The 24463-nt window shown below is 52.7% G+C and overlaps 1 protein-coding gene across 1 annotated transcript in view; it reads right to left on the reverse strand.

The window, feature by feature from the left end:
• Positions 1-773: 773 nt before the first annotated feature.
• TRPV3 (transient receptor potential cation channel subfamily V member 3) overlaps positions 774-24463 on the reverse strand; it is a 32076-nt gene continuing 8386 nt past the window's right edge. The window contains exons 3-18 of the mRNA XM_047758600.1: positions 23827-23931; positions 23567-23653; positions 22408-22562; positions 21479-21655; positions 17487-17627; positions 15451-15731; positions 13198-13374; positions 11820-11978; positions 10761-10862; positions 9640-9713; positions 7049-7214; positions 5633-5699; positions 4139-4413; positions 2777-2889; positions 1251-1330; positions 774-1009 (exon numbers count right to left, since the gene is read on the reverse strand). Coding sequence (XP_047614556.1) covers positions 915-1009; positions 1251-1330; positions 2777-2889; positions 4139-4413; positions 5633-5699; positions 7049-7214; positions 9640-9713; positions 10761-10862; positions 11820-11978; positions 13198-13374; positions 15451-15731; positions 17487-17627; positions 21479-21655; positions 22408-22562; positions 23567-23653; positions 23827-23931 — 2254 coding nt within the window. The 3' untranslated portion in view covers positions 774-914. The remainder of the gene's footprint in view (positions 1010-1250; positions 1331-2776; positions 2890-4138; positions 4414-5632; positions 5700-7048; positions 7215-9639; positions 9714-10760; positions 10863-11819; positions 11979-13197; positions 13375-15450; positions 15732-17486; positions 17628-21478; positions 21656-22407; positions 22563-23566; positions 23654-23826; positions 23932-24463) is intronic.

Here is a 24463-nt window from a genome sequence, read left to right on the forward strand (position 1 = left end):
GGCTGGGACAAGAAAAACAGCCAAGATCTTTCAACCAGATGGCAGGCAGGCCCTGCCTGGTGTGCCTTGTGTGGACTTTTCTCTGCATAACGAAAAGTTTTTGGTCCTCGCTCTGGCCACCCCGAGGCCAAGTATATAATACTTACATCCAGCTCCAAATCCTAGAATCTGTTTCTCAGCTTTTAAAATTACATAAATCATACTTCATTGGAAGTAATTTTCCATCAACACTGAAAAGACCTTTCGCTATTGAAAAGAAAAGCCCTGCGTTAATTATGCTACTTAAAACGTCTCTCAGTTAGAGACAGTTTGAACCTTGACATACCAAGGCTATTCATTCCAAGAATGCTTTCCGGCTCCCCAAGGTTCCAGAAGCTCTCATTCCCCCCTGACTCCAGGATATCCGGCTTAACTCAGTCCCCTGCACATTCTGGGATGGGATCAAGAGTCCCTGAAATTCAGGAGATCCAGTCACAGTAGAGGAGACGGTAGAATGTGTGGGCTGAGGCTGGGGGCTGTCAAGATGTTGGCAAAAGAAAGACCCCCCCCCCTCCCTCCTCCCTGGGCTCCTCAGGCCCCTGCCCTGCCACTCTCTCTCCTAGCCACGTGGACCTGCAGTTGGTGAACATAGGAACTTCACTCAGGATTCAGGGACTCCTGGAACCCCCCAGGCTCAGGACTGCTGGCTGTGGGTTTATACAAACTCTTGGCCGAATAACAAAACCCAAGGTGTTCCCCACTCAGAGAGACTGACACCTGCCCCTCCACTCGACCACCGACTAGGCATGAGGGTGCTTTCCTCATCTCTGCGGGGGCAGCCAGGCTCCATCACTCTGTGAAGCCCTCTGCACCAAGTCCAGGACCCAGCCTGCAACCTCGGATGGCCCATGCGCCCACAGCTCCAGGTCCTGCTTCTACACGGAAGTTTCTGGAAATTCTTCCATTTCATCAAATGCATTGAGGGTGGTTTTGCTGTTGCTCCTGGAGGAATCCTGGATTTTGTTGAAATCTGCTTAAAACAAAACAAAATACTATTTTACAAATATAGCACTCTGCAAGATGTGCCTCCAGGTCTCCAGCCACCACCTGCTATTGAGAAGTTGTTCCAACTCAAGTTATAAAATGATAGTGCTGGAAGGGATTGATTCCATTCTCGCATTTGGGGGCAAATCAGGGCCCTCAGACTTGGTTTGCCCGAGGTCACGTGGCCAGACAGGAGTGGGCATCACGCTTCCCAACAGCATCGGTACCTGTCCGTCTCCCGGGCCCCGGATCTTCGTTGAGGAAGGAGACGTGCGTTTTCCATTCAGTCCACTTCACCTCGTTGATCCTGTGAGGGTGAGAATCATTCTCACTACTTACCAACTACACCTCATTAAATGCAAACAAAGAGCACAGTGTTTGGGGTGTCCTCCACAGCTCCCCTTCGGTCTGTTCCAAGGATCAGGAGTACTCCTGCTCCTCTTGGTCACACCAGTGTTAGGGTTTGACACCTGCCTGAGTCCCCATTTTCCTAGGCCTCCAGGATCAGCCTCCTCCCGGGGTGTGGGACCCAGAAGATCAGAGAGGTATAAAGGGGCATCTCTAGCCAGCGGTGGCTGTGCCCAACTCAGGAGAGGCAGTCCCAGGGGAGGGAGGGAGGGAGGGAGGGAAGGCAGGAGGGAGAAGAGGAGGCCTGGGCTGAGATGTGAGGGCCTGAGGATTAAATTTGTCCAAGTTCAGTTCCAGCTGAGGCTGCACGAAAGGAAGATGGCTAGTAGGGTTCAGACCCCCAAAGGGTGAACAGTGTAACCCATCTCTTTCCATTTCTTCAGTGTCCCCGCTTAGTCCTTTACCTTATTCAGCCACCCTTGTATTGGTTTATCTCATGTTAACCTCAGAATCTTCTCCCAACCTATGTCATATGCCAGCAATGTCTTTCCTGTCCTTAAGAATACGTGAAAACATTTCATGGCTGTTCCCACTGTGCTTTGGCTACCAGACCAGCCCATGTGTGTGTAGCAGTCCACCCTACGTCTAGCCCAGCCAGCATAAGAAATGGATAAAAAGGCCATGGGCGGCATCTGCAGACAGAAACAATAGCCTGAAACAGCCTGAGAGAGCTGCTTTCAGGTGTTGGATTGTAACTGGAGACCATGATTTGCTGAAGTTCACATTCAGAGACCATCTCCAGAGTGAAGGTGTTGAAATTAAAGATATTTGTTAGGGTAACAATCATAGTCAAAATGATGGGGGGTGGGAGTTTCATTCAGAGAAATAAGTTAAGGTGTAATTATCCTCCAAGGTGGGCTGCAGGGTCAGGCAGTCAGACAGAGGGCAGGAAAAGGTGGACCCATCAAAAAAGACGGTCAGGGCACATGCAGGTACTTTTCAAAAACCAAGAAACTTGACATCTGTCGAAAGCAGCTGTCTCGCTTTCCATTTGCTCGTGACAAAATGTGCCTCTGGTCCCATGTCACATGAACCCACGCAGGGTAGACACAAGGACAAACAGGGCCAGGCTGGCGAATCTCTTCTAAGCCAGGCACTGGGCAGAAAGCGGCCATGGAGACAGCTTCAAAAGGGCAGAATCTCTCCCTGCTCCTTTCTGAGGCTCCGGAAGCCTGTCCCAGGGCCAAAGACCCCGAAAAAGCAAATTCCATCTTCCGAGGAGGCAGAGCAGACCATGGTCCTGGTCTGGCAAGTAAATGGCAGCACCGTTTTGCTACCATTCACCAACTCATCTCTCTTCGCCCACCCAAAGAGCACCACCAAAGGGCCCTTCACCCTTCGTTACCGCAAACACAGTCGGAAATCTTCCTCGGCCACTTTGCACAGCTCTCCCATCCGGAACCTGCTCCTCAGCCATTCTGGTAACATTTTCTCAAACTCCAAGATCGTCCTGGCTCTCTGGGGACATAAACAAGCCTGAGTGCATCGCTGAGTCGTCAGCCCAGGAGCATAGCTCCACGTGAGTGTGGATGCACCCACATCCGTGCACACACACACCACCAAACAGCCCACTCCACCCACACGGAATGCTTAACGCATAGATCCAGCTTTCAAAAATGAAAACCCAGTAAGTTTGGGAAAGGTGTTCAAATTGTTTTAAAAATCACATTAGGAGTTCCTGTCGTGGCTCAGCAGAAACAAATCTAACTAGTATCCACAAGGACGCAGGTTGAATCCCTGGCCTCGCTCAGTGGGTTAAGGATCTGGCATTGCTGTGAGTTGTAGTAAAAGTTGCAGACATGGCTTGGATCCTGTGTTGCTGTGGCTGTGGTGTAGGCTGGCAGCTACAGCTCCAATTCAACCCCTAGCCTGGGAACCTCCATGTGCCATGGGTACAGCCCTAAAAAGACCAAAAAAAAAAAAAATCACATTAAAAATAAATGTTTCTGGAAGTCCAGGAGCTTTCTAACTGAAAATATTAGGACCCTGGATCCCAGGAGGGGGAGGGAGATTCAGACAGCGTGCAGTCCTATCCCAGTCTCAGGCTTGGCATCCCTTATGCAATTTTCCTGGGAATAATTTTTCCAGTTTTTCCTGAATATTATCAACAATGCAACTGAGAGGGCCCTAATAATTAGGAACTTCCTTGTATCACATCAAAGCTTTGCTGCATCTTTGCCCCATAGTCATCCTGCCTGCCTTCTGAGGCCACAGAAGGAAGTCGCTCTGCAGATATCTGAAGGAACTCCCACCTTCTTCAATCCAGTTCCAACACCATTTCTTGTGAGGCATGATTGCCAGTTCTCTCCCAAATCTGGTCACTACCTTTGGACTATCCTGTGGGTTGATGTCCTCCGTGTACAAGGCCCACAGCATGTGAGGAGTAGTGAAGAAGAGCAGAGCTGTCACCTCCACTGCTTCATACTCTATGCTCCTCTTAATACAACCCGAGGTCACACTTCAGCATCCGCATATCACACCACTGACTCTGAGCAGAAGGCACCCATGAGCCTGGGTTCTTCTCATGCATGTTATTGTCAAGCACACTCCCTAGACCCTTTGTTCCTGGAACCCAGCTTCCTCAAACCTGGCCAACCACAGAGAGCTCACACAGATTCCCAGGCCCCAACCCAGAGCCACTGGTGCCATGTGCTGCACCACCGAGCCCCTGGGAAGGCCCCGGCGGAGGGGTTTCTGCCAAGCTCACCTGGAGGCGCCAGATGCGCTCACTCTCCTTGGAGACGTCCTCCACGGTCTCTCCCATTAGGGCAATGAGCATGTTGAGGAGAAGGACGAAGGTGAGGATGACGTAGGTGATGAGCAGGAACAGGAAGAGAATGGGGTACTTGGAGTTCTGCTGGATGTTTAGGTCACCCAGGCCTATGGTGAGCTTGAAGAGTTCCAGCACCGCGTCACTGAAGCTGCCGTAGGAGGTACAGTCCTTATTGTCCTTAGAACACTTCTCGATCAGAGAGGCCAGGGCTGGGAGGACATAACACAGTGTTCTCTGCAGGCTCTCTGGTTAATTATCTGACAAGCTCATGCATACTTGCACGTACACACATGCCCCCCACACACATACTGCCGGCCTGCTGCCTCCTCTCTAGCCATTTCAATTCCATCTCACTCAGATCCTCCAGAAGCCTCATCAGGCTGGTGTCTGCGTTGACCTCCTGCAGAAAGCCCTTCCTGCCTAGCAAAGCCCCAACTCTTCTCTCCCTTCTCTGCCCCTTGATCAGCCCTTGATCACTCCTGGGCTTGCAGAATTGCAAAGTATAATCTATGTGTATCCCTGGCTCCCCAACCAAGTTTTGAACGCCCAGCTTCCTGTAGTTGTCTCCCCTGAGACAGGGAAGTCCTGAGTCTCTTCCTGAGGCTCTGTGGCAAGATCTCTGGTCAAGGTCTGGGGCTCTTTCTTCTCTTCTTTCCAGTGCACTACAGCTCACGGCTCAAGGGACAGATGAATGAGTGATCAAAATAATGAGCAAATGGATGGATGAATAAACAAGTTAGTGAAGGAGCAAATAAATCAGCAAACTGTGACCCAGAAGAGGTACCAGACAGATGGGAACAGCTGCCTGACTTCAAATGCCAATGATGACTAGGGGAAAAAAAAAAAACTGGCATGGGAAAACAAAAACATATCTCTTCAGGCAGAGGTTAGAAATAAAATCAGGTTGTGCCATTCCCTCTGTTGTAAATGAGGAGGTTTTTAAGAGGGGTTCTCCATCCCTGGTAGCCAGCAGACCAGAAGCTCCTAACAGATAGATCTGCAGCAAACTGTGACAGTACCCTGACGTCAAGGACCCCTGGAGACTACCTTGCCACATTACTTTATCAATCAAACTTCTGCCAACTTTAGCTTCCCCATCTGTAAAATGGGGCTGAAAACACCTGTCAAACCTATCCAAGGCTGTGAGGGCCACATAAGATGATGGATGTAAAGGTGGGAGGCATAGCACACGGCGTGGATGGATAAAAGGGACCAGTTCAAATCGTGGAGTCTCTAAGCCTCGGTTCCCTTATGATCAGGGATGATGATGATTCCCTCTGGGTCAAGATGTTAAGAGAAGTAAAAAGATGATGGTTGGGAAACGCTAAGCACAGTATGTGTTCCCTGGTGGCCGACAGAATTGCTGCCGAGGCTCCTGTGTGCTTTTTGACGTCGGTATAAGGTTAGTATCATTTGTAAGCCCATTACCTACTCCAAATCCAAGCAAGAACACGATATATACAAACAGGAATTTCAGAACATCATGCAAAATGACCTACAAAGAAAGAAACACGATTCGAGGGTCAGGTTTGAGCACATTTTCACTGGACACTGATCTGACCGCTTCCCACCCTCTTCCAGGTTCACACCCTGACCAGGTCCTCACTGGGGCCACTCTCCCGTGCCCCAGGCCCGATCCTCCTGTTGCTCCCTCCACGGCTCAGTCCTGGGCCCACCTCCCCAGGAAAGACTTGTCTTCTGTTCCTGCTCCCCGCCCTCCTCCGTCCTAGAACACAGTCTGTCTCTGTCCCTGCTGATGCAGGCTGTACACTAGCACCCTTCCTAGAGAATCTTACATCTGGAATCCTCACACTTCCTGGGGGGCTGTGGTGTGCTGGAGCCAGCTGGTACCAGCTCACAAGAGCTGATTGTCACACTCATGAATTTTCTGAGCTGGTTGTCAAACACAGCCATGACTAAGAATTACATTATGTAAACTTATCATTAAATAAGTGACACTAGAAACAAAGAGAATAAATATTCAAAACTCGCCACTTCCTAATGACTTGGCTACATTTTACAATTATCTAGACTTTTAAGTTTATTTATAACTATCATAGCCATGCAGTAGAAAAAGCAATAATAATGTGTGAATGTGCACCCCTTCCCAATTCGGTATTCAGGGATGTCAGGCTGGGAGCTGGAAATCATGGTGTGAATATTTACACCATGGAAATTGGTTAAGTGCTGCAAATCAGAGATTGCTGACTGTCTAGAGCTAGACTTAGGACCGTGATGGATAAAAATGTCAAGGCAGATTCAATTTCATGTCTTATCTTTAGCTGTTCCATTGTGAAGAGCATGAAAACATTAACGAAATATTTTTTCTAGTATTTGAAACCTCTTATCCAGGTCAGCAAACGTTGCTCAACATCACTGACAACAAAGGCAGTTCCAACATAAGTCTTCACTGTTTTCCTTTCATCTCACTCCTTAAAGCCAAGGAAAGCATCAAGCAACATTTATGTTGGCAGAAACCTCACTTGTCAATTGCAACCATGGGTTGGCCACAGAGATGAGAGTTCACCCAAAATTATTCTGTAAGACTCAACCAGCCATGTGGAAGTCACAGCAAAAAGCATTGCATATTTTATTATTATTTGTAACTTGCATGGTAAGTTATATAACATTTTTATATGGTAAGCATATCTAAAAACGTATCTGTGTGCATATATATATATACATATATACGTATCCCCCCAACCCAGAGAGCCTGACCAAAGGCCTAGGGAGATCATGGCATTTGGGAGAAAGGGCCGTGGCCTGTCCCTTGGGCAAGCCTCATTTCCTCCCCATCTGAGGGTCCTCCCCGCCCACCTCTGATGTTCAGCAGCCCCGACGCACCTTCTGGATCATGACGCTGTACATGCCCATGGACTGGAACCCCCGCGTGTAGTAGAGCATGTTCGCCCAGCCCAGGGCCATAGCCAGCACGAGGCAGGCGAGGTACTCTTTGTAGGCAAACAAGTACAAGAAGACAGACAGTATCACAAGCACAGCTTGGACAAAACTGTTCAGGAGACACAGGAGACAAGGGCCTTACTTCCTTCTCCTCAGCATCAGGGCAGAGAGAACCAAATCCCCCAACATCCCTTAAGCGTGAAGCAGACCAGCCCCAGATCTGCTTGACCACATCTAAAATCCAGCCTTGCCGACTGCACTGCCAGATGCCAGTCGGGGCCAGCGGTAGGCGGACTGAAGTTGACAAGGACTTTTTAAAGACACAGATCCCTGGGGCCAAAGATGCTGGTTCAGAAGGCCCAGAGTGCCTCCCAGGAAGCTGTATGTTCTTTAAATCACCCACGTGACTTCTGAATGTCACCGACTGGGGTAGACTGAAGGGTGCAGTGAAGGACTGCAGTTTTAACCAAAATGACCAACGCCGACAATGTCTTATATGCAAAAGCCAATCACAACAAAAGTCTCCCATAACCTACTTTTTTAAATCTTTTTTTTAAAAATTACAATATATGCTGTACAATCGACATGCTAAAAGGAGACTGGCTGCACAACTACATCAATGTACTTCACAGTACCGAATTGGAGTTCCCTTGTGGCTCAGGAGGTTAAGAATCTGACCAGTATCCATGAAGATGCAGGTTCAATCCCTGAACTCGCTCAGTCGGTTAAGGATCCAGCATTGCCGCAAGCCATGGCATAGGTCACAGATGCAGCTTGGCGTTGACATTGCTGTGGCTGTGGCATAGCCAGCAGTTGCAGCTCCAATTCAATGCCTTGCCTGGGAACTTCCATATGCCACAGATGAGGCCCTAAAAAGAAAAGAAAGAAAGAAAACAATACTGAAATGTACAGAAAAAATGGTTAAGACGGTTTGACTTCTCTATTATGTGTATTATACTACAGTTTAAAATTTTAAAGGGCAGTTTAATTTATACCAAACATACACAATCAAAATCTACTCCTAAACAGTATGTAACACCATCAGTTAGGCAGACATCCAGATAGAAACTCTTGCTTATGACATCAGGCAGTCTCTGCAATCATAAAATATCTAACTAGTTAAAGTTAGGACACAGGAGTTTCTCTCATGGCGCAGTGGTTAACGAATCTGACTAGGAACCATGAGGTTGCGGGTTCGATCCCCGGCCTCGCTCAGTGGGTTAAGGATCCGGCGTTGCCATGAGCTGTGGTGTAGGTCGCAGATGTGGCTCAGATCCCACATTGCTGTGGCTCTGGTATAGGCCGGCGGCTACAGCTCTGATTACACCCCTAGCCTGGGAACTTCCATATGCCATGGGTACAGCCCTGGAAAAGACAAAAAAAAAAAAAAGTGAGGACACAGGCAACCCTGATTGTCTTGTGCAGTCAAAAGCAAATGTTGGGGTGATCGGTGCATTTGGGACTGAAATGAGGAAGCATGTTTATATTTTCCTCTATACTAACAAAACAAGTAAAAAGCAGGGGAGCAGGACAAGGCATCGGTGCCTGTTGTCTGTACCAAAGCCAGTGGCTATACAAACGGATTTTTCTCTGGAATCATCAGACTTTCTCAAAGGTGACAGGCTCACACGTGACTTGCATCAGGAGCAGTGCTGCACCTGGCCTGTCCATTCACTGCTCTTTCTGGGCCCCTCACCTGCCCACAGGGATGGAGAACTTGGTTTGTGCTGCTAGAAGGCAGGTACATACTTAACAAAACACACATTAATAGGTAGTAGGAAATATTAGGCCAAAATTCAAGTTCCTACAGACCCAGCCTCCCAAATGCGCATAAGAGGGATTTTGATGGGGTCTACAGAGCCACGGAGACCAATATGATTCATCCCAGTCACAGATTGTGTTCCATTCACATGGCCTCCTTTTCTTTAGAGACAGGAGTCACGTAATCCTCTGACATCAGCTGCACATGACCTCATTCAGAGAAGCTGCTGACCTTGGCTTTCCGGCTGGGGCCTAAGGTAGTTTATCCAGCACCGGCCTGGGGTGCAGATGACGGGGGAACAGGGCTGGCTTTGACATGACCCAAGCTCCCCGTGACTGTGTGACTCACTTCCTTGTTCTGAGTCTCCGTTTTCATGCTTACAGATGAGAATCAGTGTTTTCTCAAGTACCTTCCAGCCCTGATCTGCCACAGTCAAGACAGCAGCTGGGAGGAACTGGCTGGGACCGTCCCTTCATAAAAAACTAAACAGGACAGCTAAGCCTCTCCACACCTTCTCCGTGCCACCTGCAGGACAGAGTCAGTCCCTGCAACCAGATGGTGGGCACTCACCTGGCATTTTCTGGTCCTCTCCATGGGCATCTATGTGCCTGTCTTAGCAGAAGGGAGAAAGGAGATCCTGGCAATGTGACTTGGCAGAATGATTGGGACAGGGCGACACAGTAGGATGGCCATTGCAGAGGGACACAGCAGCCATCAGATAGGACTTTAGCCCTACCTGGGAGGTGGTGACCAAGGGGACAGACCTACTTACAAGACAAAGTGAAACCAGGCATCAGAGAGGATGGACTGCAGATCTGAAGGTCTCAGCAGGAAGATCGCGATGCCCTGAGGCCAGAAAGGAAAGAAAAGCTGCCCCCTCTTCATGCCCCTCACTGGAGGCTCTGGGGGTGGAGGCGTTTCTCTAGAACTGCGACTCAGGGAGTAGGGAGTGTGTGAGGGTTCAGCCAGAACCCAGGTGAGGGACCTGGAAGGGGACTTGTGCCTGGGGGACAGAGGCAACCCCAGGATCAGAGTCAATGCTCCCCCTAATCTTCTTACATCTTTTAACCTCACTTCATCCTCACCCCAGAACCTGCAAAGCAGCACAATCATACGACTACCTGCCAGCACCCAAATATGGTCTTGCTCTCCAGCCTCTGAGCCTTTGTTCATGCTGTTCCCCACACCTATCCTATAATACCTTCTCCCCAGTCCAACCTCATGCCAACCCTGCCCTACCAGAGTAAGTGCCATCTCTCTGCCTTCAAGCCTTCCCTGCTGCCCCCGTCATCTCCCTTCTCAGATCTGAGCCCAACATCAGGCCCTTTTCACAGTATATCTTCATGTCTAGATGTTTGTATCCATCTGAAATCCCCTACCAGACTATGAGCTCAAAGAGGGCAAACCCCCTCAACCCAATCACCCTCCCCAGGACCCCACATATAGAAGGCATTCAGAATACACTTGTCGATTCATTGGTTGGATGGGTGAATGGATCAACTGATTGACAAACAGATGGAAAGATGGGTGGATAAAGGACAGAAGGACTGCGGGTAAGGATGTGAGGGTGTTTGAATGGATGAATGAGCAGCCAGGCTGATGAGAGAGGGCAGGTGATTGGATGGGTGGATGGAGGGGAGGGGAAGACGGGTCACTGAGGGGCTGGGAAGAGAGATAAAAAGCAGATAGAGGGACAAACGGGTGGAGGGATGGAGGGATGAAGTAGGTAGGATAAGCCTGCTTATTTACTTATTTCCATTTTGTAACTAAATGTAAATCTAAAGGTTAGAAAGCATGTGTCTCCCGAGAGGTCCCCCCGCGGCAGTAGCAGAGCTTGCTGTCAGCACACCTGTCCCTCAGGCCCCATCTGGGGGGGCTTGGTGACACACTCACCTCTTTCACAGAAATACACATGGCCCAGATGAGCACAAACATCCGTCCTAGAAGCTGCAGCCACCCCATTTTGTGCGTGAGGGCCAAGGGGTGCGGCAGGGCCTGAGGAGGAAGGGAGAGGAATGGCTGGGGGGGGTGAGGAGGGAGGAAGCAGGGGTCTCACCAGCTCTTGGGGGGGAACAATGTATGTACACACACTGACCCCTCGAGCTGGGCCAGAGGCCGGCACAAAGCCTGACCTCCATATAGAATCAGAGAAGGAATGGCAGCCCCCAGCCCCTGCCTTCCCCTCCCACAGTGGGAACCCAGAATTCTACAGCAAAAACCATGATTCAACCTGTGCTAACCACTCCTCACACTTCATGTCATCTGTCAACTCCAGACACTCAGAGCCCCACAATACAGTTAAAGCTGAGATTCTCTTTTTTTTTTTTTTTTTTTTTTCTTTTTAGGGTCACGCCTGTGGCTTATGGAAGTTCCCAGGCTAAGGGTTGAAGCAGAGCTGCAGCTGCTGGCCACAGTCACAGCCACAGCCACGGCGCAGCTTGCAGCAACGCAGGATCCTTAACACACTGAGCAAGGCCACGCATCCTCACGGACACTAAGTCAGGTTCTTAACCCACTGAACCACAGCAGGAACTTCTAAAGCTGAGACTCTGTGCCTTGGATCATGAATGGGAACCGAAGCCAGAGTGGGGGGAATGCTTCTCCAAGGGACCTCCCCGCCTCCCACGTCCTGTGGCCCTCATGGCAAAAACACCCAGTCAGCTCCAGATGGAGACAGGGAGCCTGGGCAGGGCCGGGGGCCCCTGATCCTGCCTCCCTCCCCCAGCAGGGGTCAGCCGGGGGCTGAGCACCTGGAGCTCAGCTCAACCAAGCCCTGGAGATGCAACCATTCAGGGTCCAAGCCATCGTGAAGCATGACAATCGAGGGACCCCATGCAAATCTCCTGGCCTCTCTGGGCCTCTGTATCCCCATCAGTACATGGCGGGGGAGGGGGGGCTCCAAGCTCCTGCAGCTATGACCACCCTGCCCCCCACCTCAAGGGGCCCATGTACCTCTACCTCCCGGGGCCGGTAGTAAGAGACGAGGGTCAGGGTGATGTTGTAGAAGAAATAGAAGCAGAAGGACAGGAAGAACATGTACTTGGCAAACTTCTTCCACTTCATATGCAGCAGCGTGTGCAGGGGCTCCAGGGTCAGCATTTCATGCCGGTTCTGGGGGTACAACAGCACCAGTCACCACGGAGATGAAAGGGAGGGAGCGACCATTTTCAAAGGGCTCTTGGGAGTTGCCATCATGGCGCAGTGGTTAACGAATCTGACTAGGAACCAGGAGGTTGCAGGTTCGATCCCTGGCCTTGCTCAGTGGGTTAAGGATCCAGCATTGCCGTGAGCTTTGGTGTAGGTCGCAGACGTGGCTCAGATCCCGCGTTGCTGTGGCTCTGGCGTAGGCCGCTGGTGGCTACAGCTCTGATTCGACCCCTAGCCTGGGAATCTCCATATGCCATGAGAGCAGCCCTAGAAAAGGCAAAAAGCCAAAAAAAAAGGGGGGGGGGCCCTCCTTTCAAAGGGAGCTGAGTCAGCACTGCCCCTGGCGGAAGGGGCCAATGAACTGGTTTGGCCAGAAATGTTGGGAGGGTCACTTCCAGCTCCTGAGGCTCGATTCCACTGCACCCAGACAGCAGCCGAATGCCACAGGAGCAGGGATCTGATGCCCAGGGGGGAGCGAAGGCTGGAAGAGGGGCCAGGGCCACAACCAGGGTTCTAGTCCCTCCTGAGCCCCTGTTCACTCTGTGACCCTAGGAAAACCCCTGACCCTCTCTGGGCTTTGGTCTCCGCATCTATAAAGCTGATCTCAATCCCTGCCATTCCAGCCAGGCTCCTGTGAGGGTCAAGGGAGACCCCGGGCAAGGCAGGCTCTAGGAAGCACGAGTCTTGGTAAAATGTGAAGCATGAAGATCCAGCTTGTTGTCTCACTTTCCACCAAGAGCCACAAACCTCCCACTGCGGATCCCCTCTCTTCCTCAGCTTCCCGGATCTCCCCTCCTTGCCTCCTCCAGAAAGCCCTCCCTGATTGCTCCTGCTGTGCACTCTTCCCTGACCCTCGTTTGGGTTCAGGTTTGGGGAAGAGGGGATTCTCAGCCCAACCATCTAGAACCAATAGGAGGAGTCGGGGAGAAACAAGATGGAGACCAACACCCTCCCCCCATGGCCCCCCCCCCAGGATTCTGGGGCCAGGAGATTCCCACCACAATGGCTGCTGAGATCAGGTGGCCCCAGCTCTGGCTCCCATGCCCTCCCCACTGAGGCAAAGGAATGAGGGCTGAAGACACGTCCAGCTAGTAGCACGGGGTCTTCCCAGGCCCTCCTGAGCCCCTGGTCTGAGGCCCAGCCTGCCACCCCCGACCTTCCCCGGCCCACCCGGCAGACGCACGTCGATGTTGGTGTTATAGACAATGATTTCCAGCACCGAGTTTTCCGTCGTGGTGTCCACGTTGGTGAGGTCGTAGAGCGAGGAGGACACGGGCCCGTACGCCCAGTCGGTGAACTTCCTGGACAGGCTCCGGAGCCGCTTGTCCTTGATCTCACGACTGAGGATGTACTTGAGGATCTGGAGACAGGAAGACGAACAACCATCAACCACTCGACGGGGCTTAGGGCCAACGCGGCTGGGCCCGCCCAAGGCAGACAGGTCCCCGGAAGGGGCTCCCACTGGGATGGATGGAGTCCAGTCTGAGTGCCTGTCCCCATGACCGCTGGGCCCAGCTTTATCTGTGCTGACTTGCCTGCCACACTGGGGCTTGTGAATACCAGAGACAAGAGGCTTGAAGGCCCTCGGCACACGCCAGAGAGCTGCACAGTCAGCTGGCGAATCCTTGCACCAGCTGGGGAGTCTGTTCAGGGAAGAATGCAGGCACTGACAATTTGGAGAAATAATCTCTGTTTGGCCTGGACTTGAAAAGAAGCTAGATGTTTTTCCAGCTTCCCCATGCTCCCCTCCATCCAGACCCTGCCAGTGGAGGTTCACTGCTCATGGCCAGAAGGGGTGATGCAAGACACCAACCTTTTCAGGGAGGCCCATGGGGCCCACTCTCTAACAGGTCGGTGAGCCTTGCTCTCTGCTGCATGTCAAGGTCATTAGGGAACGTTTGAAAATCTTACACCATCGACTAATTCAATCCAAATCTCTGGGGGTGGCACCCAGGCATTGGTATCTTGTAAAGTTTCCCCCGGGCAGTTCCAAAGTGCAAGCAGGATGGAGAATTCACCACTTCCCCAAAGCTGAGCCCCGGGTGACCACAAGATGGGGGCAGAGCTTCCTGGGGCGCCAACCCAAGGTCCAGGAAGAGGGTCCTGTTGGGGAGAACAGTGTCAGAGCACTGACACTGGAGCTTCCATCTTCCACTGGAGTTTCCTTGCACGGGAGCCTTGTCTCGACAGCACAGGCAGGGAGCTCCTAGAGACAGGGCACGGCTCCCCTTCCTGGGCCCCAGCCTAGAAGAGCCTCAGGACAGGGTCTGTGTCACAAGCATGTGTCACTCCACTCCCAGCACAGTGGCCACCTTGGGCAGCATCCAGAAAGGTTTCCAAAGAAGACTGAACGGAGGAAAGAAGGGGCCAGGAAGGGTGCAGGTGCCTCCCCGACACTGGCCAGGGGTGGCAGGTATGGGGGGAGGCACATTCTCCTCTAGGGAACCAGGGGCCATGCTCCATGCAGGAAGCCATCTCCCCAGACACAGCACATGCCACAGCCATCCTTAGAGAAAGCTCCACTTGCAACCACAGTCTGCCTTTCCTCAAAGCCCCCAGGAAGCTGTGTCCTTGGGGTGGGCAGGAGATGGGTGAGGCAGGCACACAATTCCTCCTCTGTCAAAGCTGTTCTCCGTGTCCTCCTTCTCCCACGGGAGAATGAAAAGGTCCCTTGTGGGCCCCAGCCCTGAGCACTGGGACAGGAACCAAGGCCCTCGGGGCACCGCCTCCTCCTCCAGTGGTCCTGAGGCTGGCATGACTGGGATTGCTCAACGGCTCCCCACCCACCCAGCGCCCTCCTGCAGCCTCCCCGGAGCTACGGTCCCCTCCCAGGGCTGGAGGCCTGGAGGCTGAGGAGCAGCTTTGCCATGACTCTGACCCCCCACCTGAGGCCTGACCTTGAATTTGAACCAAGCCATGGCTCCAGCTCCTTTTACAGAGATGTGAGCCCATCCCGGCCGAGTTTCCACAGTTTCCACCGAGGCTCCCTTGTTAACTTGAGTTCCTTGGCCACATCACAAAGGACCACAAACAGCCACACACTCTACGGGGGACTTGGCTCAATGTTTCAACCTGATAGACAGGCTGGGGTCTCTCCAACATCAGGGAGCAGCAGCCCATGGGCTCTGGATCCAGAGCAGACATCCTGGGACCCCTGTCCTCCTAAGAGGCAGCAAGTCCTGAGGGTTAGACGTTCAGCCTCAGTTCAGGCGCTTTGCCATCCATGCACGGATCCTCAGCCACCAACCATCTGTCACCGCAGCCTTAAGGCTCCCCTCCGCTGGCCCAGGGGAGGGGGTTCCGGCACAGGAGATAAGAAGCCACGTTAGGGCCTGAAGTCCGGCCTGTGCGTGGCTCTGTGCGGTTGGCCACCCAGAAGGGCCCCCAGGGGAGCCTGCCTCTCACCCTCCCTCCCTGCCCCCAAAGCCTGGCCCACCTCGGCCTTGCCCATCTTGGCGGCCAGCTGCAGGGGCGTGAGGCCGTCCTTGTTGCGCGTGGTCTCGAGCCCCCAGGTGCCGCTTCTTAGCAGGATCATGTCGTACATGCGTTTGACGAAGTCGTTCTGCGTCTTGAAGTCCTCGGCCACGGTCACCAGCGCGTGCAGGATGTTGTTGCCCCGGGAGTCCTGCGAGGTGATGTCCGTCTGCTCGTGCTCCATCAGCAGCTGCACAATCTCAGGCTGGTTGGTGCAGGCGGCCAGGGCCAGGGGCGTCTCGCCTTGGGAAGGGGAACGCAAGGGCTCGGGTCTCCCATGGACCAGAGCAGGGACCCCCACGTCCTAGCACTGGGGCTTCTCCCTGACCACCTCAGCAGGGGGTGGGAGACTGAAGCCAGATCGTGGCAAGGATGTCCTGGCTGGTCTCCCTGCTGCCACCCTGGCCCTCCAACCCTATCCTCAGCGCAGCAGCCAGATGGGTCCTGTTGACAAGGAAGGCCCACCTCACCCAGAATAAAAGCTCACATTCCAAGGACAGCCCACAAGGCCCTACGTCTTCCGACATCATTGCCTCCTCTCCTCCTCACGGGCTCCCCTCCAGCCACAAGGGCCTTTTCCCTTTTCCTCCTACCCCCACGGGCATTTTCCTACCTCAGGGCCTTTGCCCATAGCCAGGGAACGGCCATATGCCATAGGTGGTGGCAATTAAAAAAAAAAAAAAAAAACCTAGAACCATGCCTGGTGTACAGATAAATGTTTGCTGAGAAAAAGAGATGGCAGGTGATTCAGACGTAGCCACACAGCAAAGTGGGGACAGAACCAAGACGACATCAGGTCTTCTGCTGCTTCCCCCTCAGTCTCCCTCCTGTGCCCTCTCTTCATCCCATGTGATAAGGATCTGATGCCAGGCAATGGACTAAACAAGACCCCATCCTCAAGGCCACCCAGACCCATCTAGTCATGCTGATTAAAAAGCCACACAGGGAGTTCCCTGGGCAGCTCAGCAGGTTAAGAACCCCATCTGGTATTCACAAGGATGAGGGTTGGATCCCTGACCTCACTCAGGGGGTTAAGGATCCAGCGTTGCCACAGTGGTGGCAGAGGTCACAGATGTGGGTCAGATCTGGCGTGGCTGTGGCTGTGGCATAGGCCTGCAGCTGCAGCTCTGATTAAACCCCTAGCCTGGAAACTTCCATATGCTGCACGTGGGGCCCTAAGAAAACAAAAAAAAACAGGAAAGCCACACAGAGCAGAAAATAGGTCCTCAGCCATCCGTCAGGGCCTGGGCTAGAAGGAGATGACAGCGAAGTTGAACCAGGAAAGTTTTTGATGTCAGGGAGCTGTTTGTCCCCTGTCCTGATCACAGCGCTGGTTATAGGGCGGCATGCATTTGCGGAACAGAAAACTGTACATCCACTCTTTCTAAGTTGCACATTTAAAAAAAAAAAAATTTTTTTTTCATCAGGGACAGCCTAACTCATTTGCTTTTAGACTCTGTAATGCGTCAAGCAATTTTCATCCTTTTGCATCCTGAGAGGCACTGGACACAGGACAGAAGCCACAGCTGGCTGCCAGGATGCCCAAGTCAGCTCCTTAACTACACTGAGGCAGGTCACTCCCTGTCTCAGAACCTGTCTCCTCCGGGGTAAACTAGGGTTTAAAATAGGTTTCTCTCCTTGCTCTCCCCTCCCAGATCTCTGAGGGCTGCTCAGGTGGTGCCTATGGGCCCTCTAAGACCCCAAGATGACACTCCCGGAATGCAGGCTCCTCCATCCCCCCGACCTCACCGCCGTCCCTGGCCCCTTCCTCTCTGGTCCCGCCTGGCTACCCTGTTCAGAATGGATCTGCCCCTACCGCCCCCCTGACCCTGGCCCTGGTTCTGTCCTCCAGGGCCTCGGACACAACAGAGCCGGCAGAGACTGGCAGTAGGGTCTCCAGCTCCCTGCCTGTCCGCGCCCCGCAGGGCACAAGCCCCGCCCCGCCCTCCTCCCCGCGCCCGGACCCCAACCCCCACCCTGGGTGGAGGCAGCACCCACCGAAGTAGAAGCCTTCGTGCTGGTACTTGGGGTTGAAGAAGACCCCCTTGGCGTGGGCGTTGACGTCGGCGCCGGCGTGGATGAGCAGGGCGGTGATGTCTCCCTGCCGCCGCTCGATGGCGATGTTCAGTGCCGTCTGCCCTGCGAACCGAGCGAACCGAGCAAAGGTGAGCAGCGGTGCCCTGCCGCTGGGACCCAGGGGGTGACACACCCTCTCTGGCCTCCGAATCCTGCATGGATCCTTTACGAAACCATGGACCCATACCAACCGCCTGTCTGGTCTGTGTCGCCCTTCTACCAAAAATCCTAACTTCATTCTTTGTTTCATTCCTCCTGCCTGCGAGCAAGGAATGTTTATGGGTCATCTGCTCTGTGCTGTGGTGCCAGGTGCTGAGGACACAGCGGGACAGGGGAGGCAGAGGTTTTTGTTGTTGTTTGGGGGTTTTTTGAGGGCGGTGTGGGGGAGTTATTTTGGTTTTAGCTACTCCCAAGGCTTATGGAAGTTCCTGGGCCAGGGATCAAACCTGTGCCACAGCAGTGACAACACTGGATCCTTAACCTGCCGAGCCACCAGGGAACTCCCAGATGCAGTTTTGATTCTTGTCCTCAGGAAGTTCTCAGCGCTTATTCTGAGAACTAAGCGCTGTGATGCAAGGAGGTGCAGGGGCCGTAGTACCCAGAGGGGCTCTTAACACAGCCAGAGGGGTTGGGGGGCTTTCAGGAAGTGGCCTCTAGGGAGTTCCCGCTGTGGCTCAGTGGTTAACGAATCTGACTAGGAACCATGAGGTTTTGGGTTCGATCCCTGGCCTTGCTCAGTGGGTTAAGGATCCTGCGTTGCCCTGAGCTTTGGTGTAGGTTGCAGACGCAGCTCGGACCCTGCATTGCTGTGGCTCTGGCATAGGCCAGTGGCTACAGCTCCGGTTAGACCCCTAGCCTGGGAACCTCCATATTCGACGGGAGCGGCCCTAGAAAAGACAAAAAAAAAAAGTGGCCTCTAAACTGAGGGCACATAAATTTAGTGAGGCTGGATGAGGTGGACTCAAGGCCTCATAAGCCAGGTGAAGAGGTTAGAACCTTATCCTAAAGGCTGCAAGACACAGAAGGCACTGAAGCAGAAAAGTGACACAACCAGGGTTTCAGTTTTGTATGCTTGTGTTTTCCAAGCACCCTGGTTGCGAAATTGGCAAATGCTTTAGAAAAAGCCCAGACTTGTAAGGAACAATCCAGCTAATAGAGCCAAAGATCCTTAGGAGAAAGAGTCCTGACGATGGTCTGTGGGGACTGGGGGAGGAGGAGCGTCTCAGGTCCGCCTTCTGGCCTGGGTGCTGGGTGGATGGTACCCTGGTAACTGAGAAACAGCACAGGGGAGAAGGAGCATGGAGGGGGAGGAGGGGCACAGACCCTGTGGGTAGAGCCTACAGAACCTCCAGATAAAGGGGACTGGAAGGCTGGGGGGAGGGGGGAGGGAGTTTTAGAACATTCCAACAGAAAGAGCATTTTACAAAGAGCTGCTGCCGTGCCTTACATAAAAATAAAGTCTTTTTTTTTTTTTTTTCTTGTTATGGCCACACCTACAGCATATGGAAGTTCCCAGGCTAGGGGTCGAATTGGAGCCGCAGCTGAGGCCTGCACCACAGCCATGGCAAAACCGGGTCCAAGATGCATCTGCAACCTACACTGCACTACGAGGCAATGCCAGACCCTTAACCTACCGAACGAGTCCAGGGATCAAGCCCGCATCCTCAGGGTGAGAACATCAAGTCCTAACCCACTGAGCCACAAGGGGAGCTGCCATAAAAATAGCCCTGATGGGTGTTTCCGCTGTGGCACAGTGGGGTAAGAATCCAACTGCAGCCGCTCAGGTCGCTACAGAGGCCCACATTCGATCCCTGGCCAGTCTCAGCTGTGGCTCTGATTCAGCCCCTGGTCCCAGAACTTCCATGTGCTATAGGCGTGGCCATTTAAAAAATAAAATAAAAATGAATTCCTAAAAATGCTTAGGACTAATAGACCTAAGCATTTTTAAAAATTGGAAAATTGTTCATAACTAACCTTTTGGAAGGGAAAATCTTAAGCAAAATCCAAAATGCAAAAATGTAAAAAAAACAAAACTGATTTTTTTTATATTTGCTGACATAAAAATTTCTGTATTTCAAAATACATCTTAGAGAGTTCCCGATGTGGTGAAGCGGAATGACTCCGACTAGTATCCATGAGGATGCGGGTTCCATCCCTGGCCTTGCTCAGTGGGTCGGGGATCCTGCATTGCCATGAGCTGTAATATAGGTCGAAGCCTCGGCTTGGATCTGGCGTTGCTGTGGCTGTGGTGTAGGCTGGTGGCTACAGCTCCAATTCGACCCCTAGCCTGGGAACTTCCATATGCCACAGGTACAGCCATTAAAAAAAAGGAAGAAGAAGAAAATATATATAACCAATATACAAAGTGAAGAGTTCTCTTGTGGCTCAGCAGAGTAAGGACCCTGCATTGTCACTGCAGCAGCTTGGGTCACTGCCATGGTGCAGCTTTGATCCCTAGCTTGGGAATTTCCACATGCCATGGGCACAGCCAAAAAAAAAAATACTAGAAATTAAACATATGTGTCATATATATATAAAATCATTATTGGGTTTTGCCAATTTGGTAGGTTAGAAGTGTTAACTCATTAGGTTCAAAGTTTCATCTTCCTGATAACCAGTGATTCCAAATATATTTCTCATCCTCTCTTTCTGTCTCTCTATATTTATATACGTGTGTGTGTGTGTGTGTGTGTGTGTGTGTGTGTGTGTGGAGGGGGGGGGCTGGTTTCTGGGAAGACAGGAATACATGGTTCCTCCCACTCTGCAGAGAGAGTGGGTGCCTGCAGCCCTGTCCCCCCACAAGCTCGCCAGTGGGAGGCTGATTCCTGAAAGAAGGAATGGCTAAGGCAAGGGGAGGCCGAGAAAGGAGGGAGGCAAGGATTCGCAGCCAGGGCAGCAAGACCTTAATAGAGACAGTAACCTTCATTTATCACTCGTTCAAAAAATTTCACTTAAAGGAGTTTCCGCTGTGGCTCAGCGAGTTGGGAGCCTGACGTCGTGTCCATGCGGATGCCCCGTCTCCGAAGAGAGAAACCACAAAACTGAGACCCGGGTGGGGCCGGTGATGATGACAAGGATCCTGACAGTTGCCAGGCTTGGCCCCGCCCCGCTCTCTGACCTCATCTCCAGCCTTCTTCCCACGGCTCGGCCTGCCAAGCTCAGTTCCCTCTTTGGGCTTTTGCTCTTGCCTGGTTCTGGATCCTGCTCATCGAGCAGGCTTCGGGTCCAATGTCACCTCTCTGACCATCCACACTAAAGTCGCCTATCCCCAGTCACTTTTGGTGACATTACCTGGTAAAAGGTTTTTACCTTTTTTTTTTTACCCTTTTTTACACCTATTTTTAAATTTTTTATTTTCATAGCATTTTTGTTTTGTTTTTGTTTTTTTGTTTTTTGTTTTTTTTTTTTTTTGTCTTTTTGTCTTTTCTAGGGCCGCTCTCATGGCATATGGAGGTTCCCAGGCTAGAGGTTGAATCGGAGCTGTAGCCACCAGCCTACGCCACAGCCACAGCAACGCAGGATCCGAGCCGCATCTGTAATCTGCACCACAGCTCACGGCAATGCCAGATCCTTAACCCACTGAGCAAGGGCAGGGACCGAACCCGCAACCTCATGGTTCCTAGTCAGATTCGTTAACCACTGAGCCACGACGGGAACTCCCTTCATAGCATTTTTGATCAGTTTTTTAAAGCGCGTGATCTAGAGCAGTAGCCTTCATGTCTTGTTCACTCCTGTGTCCCAGGGCCAAAAACACTGCCTGGCACGTGGTCAGTGCTCAAGGATGTTTGCAGAATGAAGGAAGGTGCCGGGCACCGAGCTAAGTGCTTTGGGCTTTGGTGACAGCAATGCCTGTGCCTGGTGTGGTCCCCACCCCCCTGAGAAATTCCCGCACAGCCCCTCCCGCAGGCAGGTACCTCGGTAGGCCTCCTCCGTGTACTCGGCATTGATGAACCTGTCCAGGATGTCATTCTCCTCGGCGAAGGCGAGCAGGATCCGCACAACCTCCTTGGTGTTGGGGTTGATGTTTAATAAGGCCTTCATCAGGCAGGTCTTCCCCGTGTCTGAGGCCGTCAGCTTGTGCATGAGGAAGTCTGCAGGCAGGGTCGTGGGATGGAGCCAGGGTACCGGGAGGGCCCCATCTGCCCTCAGCCCGCCCAGTGCAGAAGAGGGGAAGCCAGGGGGTGGGGGCTGCAGTCTCAGACCTCAAGACCCCGCCCCAAGGCCTCCGCTGGCCTCTCTGGCCCACATTCTCCCTTCTCCACCTCCCTGTCCAGCTCCTTCTCCTCCGGCTCCCTTGCTGGTTCCTCCTTCCGCTAAGTTGCCCAGAGCCTCATTAGAGACCCACTGCCTGGCTTCCCACCGTCTACCTCAGGGCTGACACCCAGAAATCTCCGGCCCACCAGCTCCCCTCCCCATTGCCTACAAATAGAGCTCCCCACCTCCCCCTTCACTTGGTCCCCAAGACAGCTCGGGGGATGGGTACCTGGCCATCAAGCCTCCCAAGTCCAAAGGGCACCACCCTGGACTCACTTCTCCCGTCCTGGAGTCCTGCCAACGCCACAGGCTGAAGAGCTGCTCCCCCTCCCCCTGCTGCTGGGGTCCCAACTCTGCCTGAACAGCAGCCTTCTCCAGTTCTATTCCATCCTCCACCAAGTAGCCAGACCATGAATGCCACCCATCTAAGCCCTTCCGTGGCTCCCCATTGCCCTCAAAATCAAGTTCAAAGCCACCAGCCCAGCATTTAAGGCTGGAGGGCAGAGAGGGTAGAGGATGGTAGGTGGGCAGCCGGAGCCAAGCAGTACCCCTAACCCTGCACTCTCTGCCAGAGCAGGCAGGCACTGACCAGACACGTCCAGGCCACGGCGCCGCTTGCAAAGCTCCTGCAGCTCCATTAGCAGCTCCACCAGCTCCTCCACACAGCCCTCAGACACAGCTGCAAAGATGCGCTTCTTCAGCCGCTTCTTTTTGCGCCTCTGCTCTTCCTTGGCCAGGTGGGCACTGCGGCCAAAACATGTTTCCAGCTCACCACACATGCATCGCCACGCCCACCCTCTCCCGTCCCCCCAGCAGAGCCACTGGGCCCGCAGGGCGTTATGCCAGCCCCCACCATCTGCACCTGCCTGTCACAATGTCTGAAATGCCCTCCACCAGGACTGGGGCCTCTCAGGATGCACATAGCCCTGCACTGCTCCCCTTCCAGTCCAAATGCAATCGCCTTCTATCAAACTGTATTTTAGATCTGCGTAGCACGATCAGGAAAGATACATACCTAACTGTTCAGCGTGATTACTTCCAAAATAGGGATTACGGGAAGGAAAATCACTTTCATACTGTGGTGTTTGAATTTTTTTCATCTCTCTCTCCCCACCCCCACACTCCAGATTGGCAGCCAGGGGAACATGCTGCTGTATACACCCTTTTGTTTGTATGTGTTCTTGCAAAATGCATGTTGCTATTTGATGGCTACACGCGTGTATTTCTTTTCCTTTTACGGCTATACCTGTGGTACATGGAAGTTCCCAGGATAGGGGTTAAATTGGAGCTGCAGCTGCAGCCACAGCAACGCCAGATCCGAGCCACACCTGTGACCTCTGCTGCATCTGCAACCTATGTAACACTTTGTGGCAAGGCTGGATCCTTAACCCACTGAGTGAGGCCAAGGATTGAACCCACGTCTTTATGGAGACAACATCAGGTCTTTAACCCACTGAGCCACAATGGGAGCTCCTATATTTTTAATTTATGTATACGGGGTTGGGCTAAGTTCTCAGACTGCTACATACTGTTGTTTGGATGTTTTATAATGAATAGGTATTACTTTTTATAAAACGTAATACTCCCTTCCCCACAAAAATGACCTACACATCACAGCCATGGGCCCAGACAATGGTCCCAGAGCCACAGAATGGTGGCCTCTTTCTCTTTCCTGCTGAGTCCTGGTACCCACCCCTCTGGCAGCTGCCTGGTGTGCACGGTGGGAGGAGGGCAAGGGCCAGGCTCACCTGGGGCTGTTGGGATTGGACGGGGTCTCTGTCACATCATCCTGAGGAGACTGCGGGGAGTCCATGTCATCGCAGTTGCCAGAAGTGCTGCAGGGAGTGGGGAGGGAAGGGAGAGGGACAAATTTTTAAATAGACAATGGCAACATGCCACAACCAGGCCTGGCCGTGTGGCCAGGGCGAGGCACTGCCCATCTGGCCACGTGCCTGCCAGCTGGAACCAAGAACTGAGCCAGAGCAGGGGGCTGGGGGTGGGTACTTACCACTGCCGGATGTTGGAATCCATGGGCTTGGAGAAGATGGGGGGAGAGGTCTTGGCGACAGTGGGGTTGGGCTCAAACCCTTCTATCTCCAGGAAGAAGTGTGCGCTGCGGGGGGGACACCCAAGCAAGGCCATTAGAGCAGAGGCAGGGCCTGTCCACCTGTGTACCCTGCAACCCCCCTGCCAAGGGTGCCCACACACGCTTGGTGCTCACTCTCAGCCAGCTCTGTGCTGGACTCTAGGCCTATGGGGCCTCACCCAACCTAGAGAGGTGCTGTCAGTAGCACCCTCAATTCACAGGTGGGCGGGTGAGGACTCTGAGATCCAGCAACTTGCCTGAGGTTGCACAGCAGGTGGTCAGCAGAGCTTGGATTCAAAGCTGGTTCTGGAGGACTCTTGTCACTAAAAATACAGGGTAGATGGACCCAGGGGTCTCTACTGGGGTAGCCTAACATCCAAGGGACATTGTCCTGTCTGCAGCTACCTCCAGGTACAGAGGACTCACCAGAAATGGGGAAGGTGGCAGTGGGAGCTAGATTGCCCCACCACCAGCGTACCTCCCCACCCCCCGGCCAACTGCCCCTCAGGCCTCAGGTCTGAAGCAAGAGCCCTGCGGGGGAGGAGCCCAGACTCAAATG

The sequence above is a fragment of the Phacochoerus africanus genome, chromosome 14 (assembly GCF_016906955.1).
Source record: "Phacochoerus africanus isolate WHEZ1 chromosome 14, ROS_Pafr_v1, whole genome shotgun sequence".
Taxonomy (NCBI): Eukaryota; Metazoa; Chordata; class Mammalia; order Artiodactyla; family Suidae; genus Phacochoerus; species Phacochoerus africanus.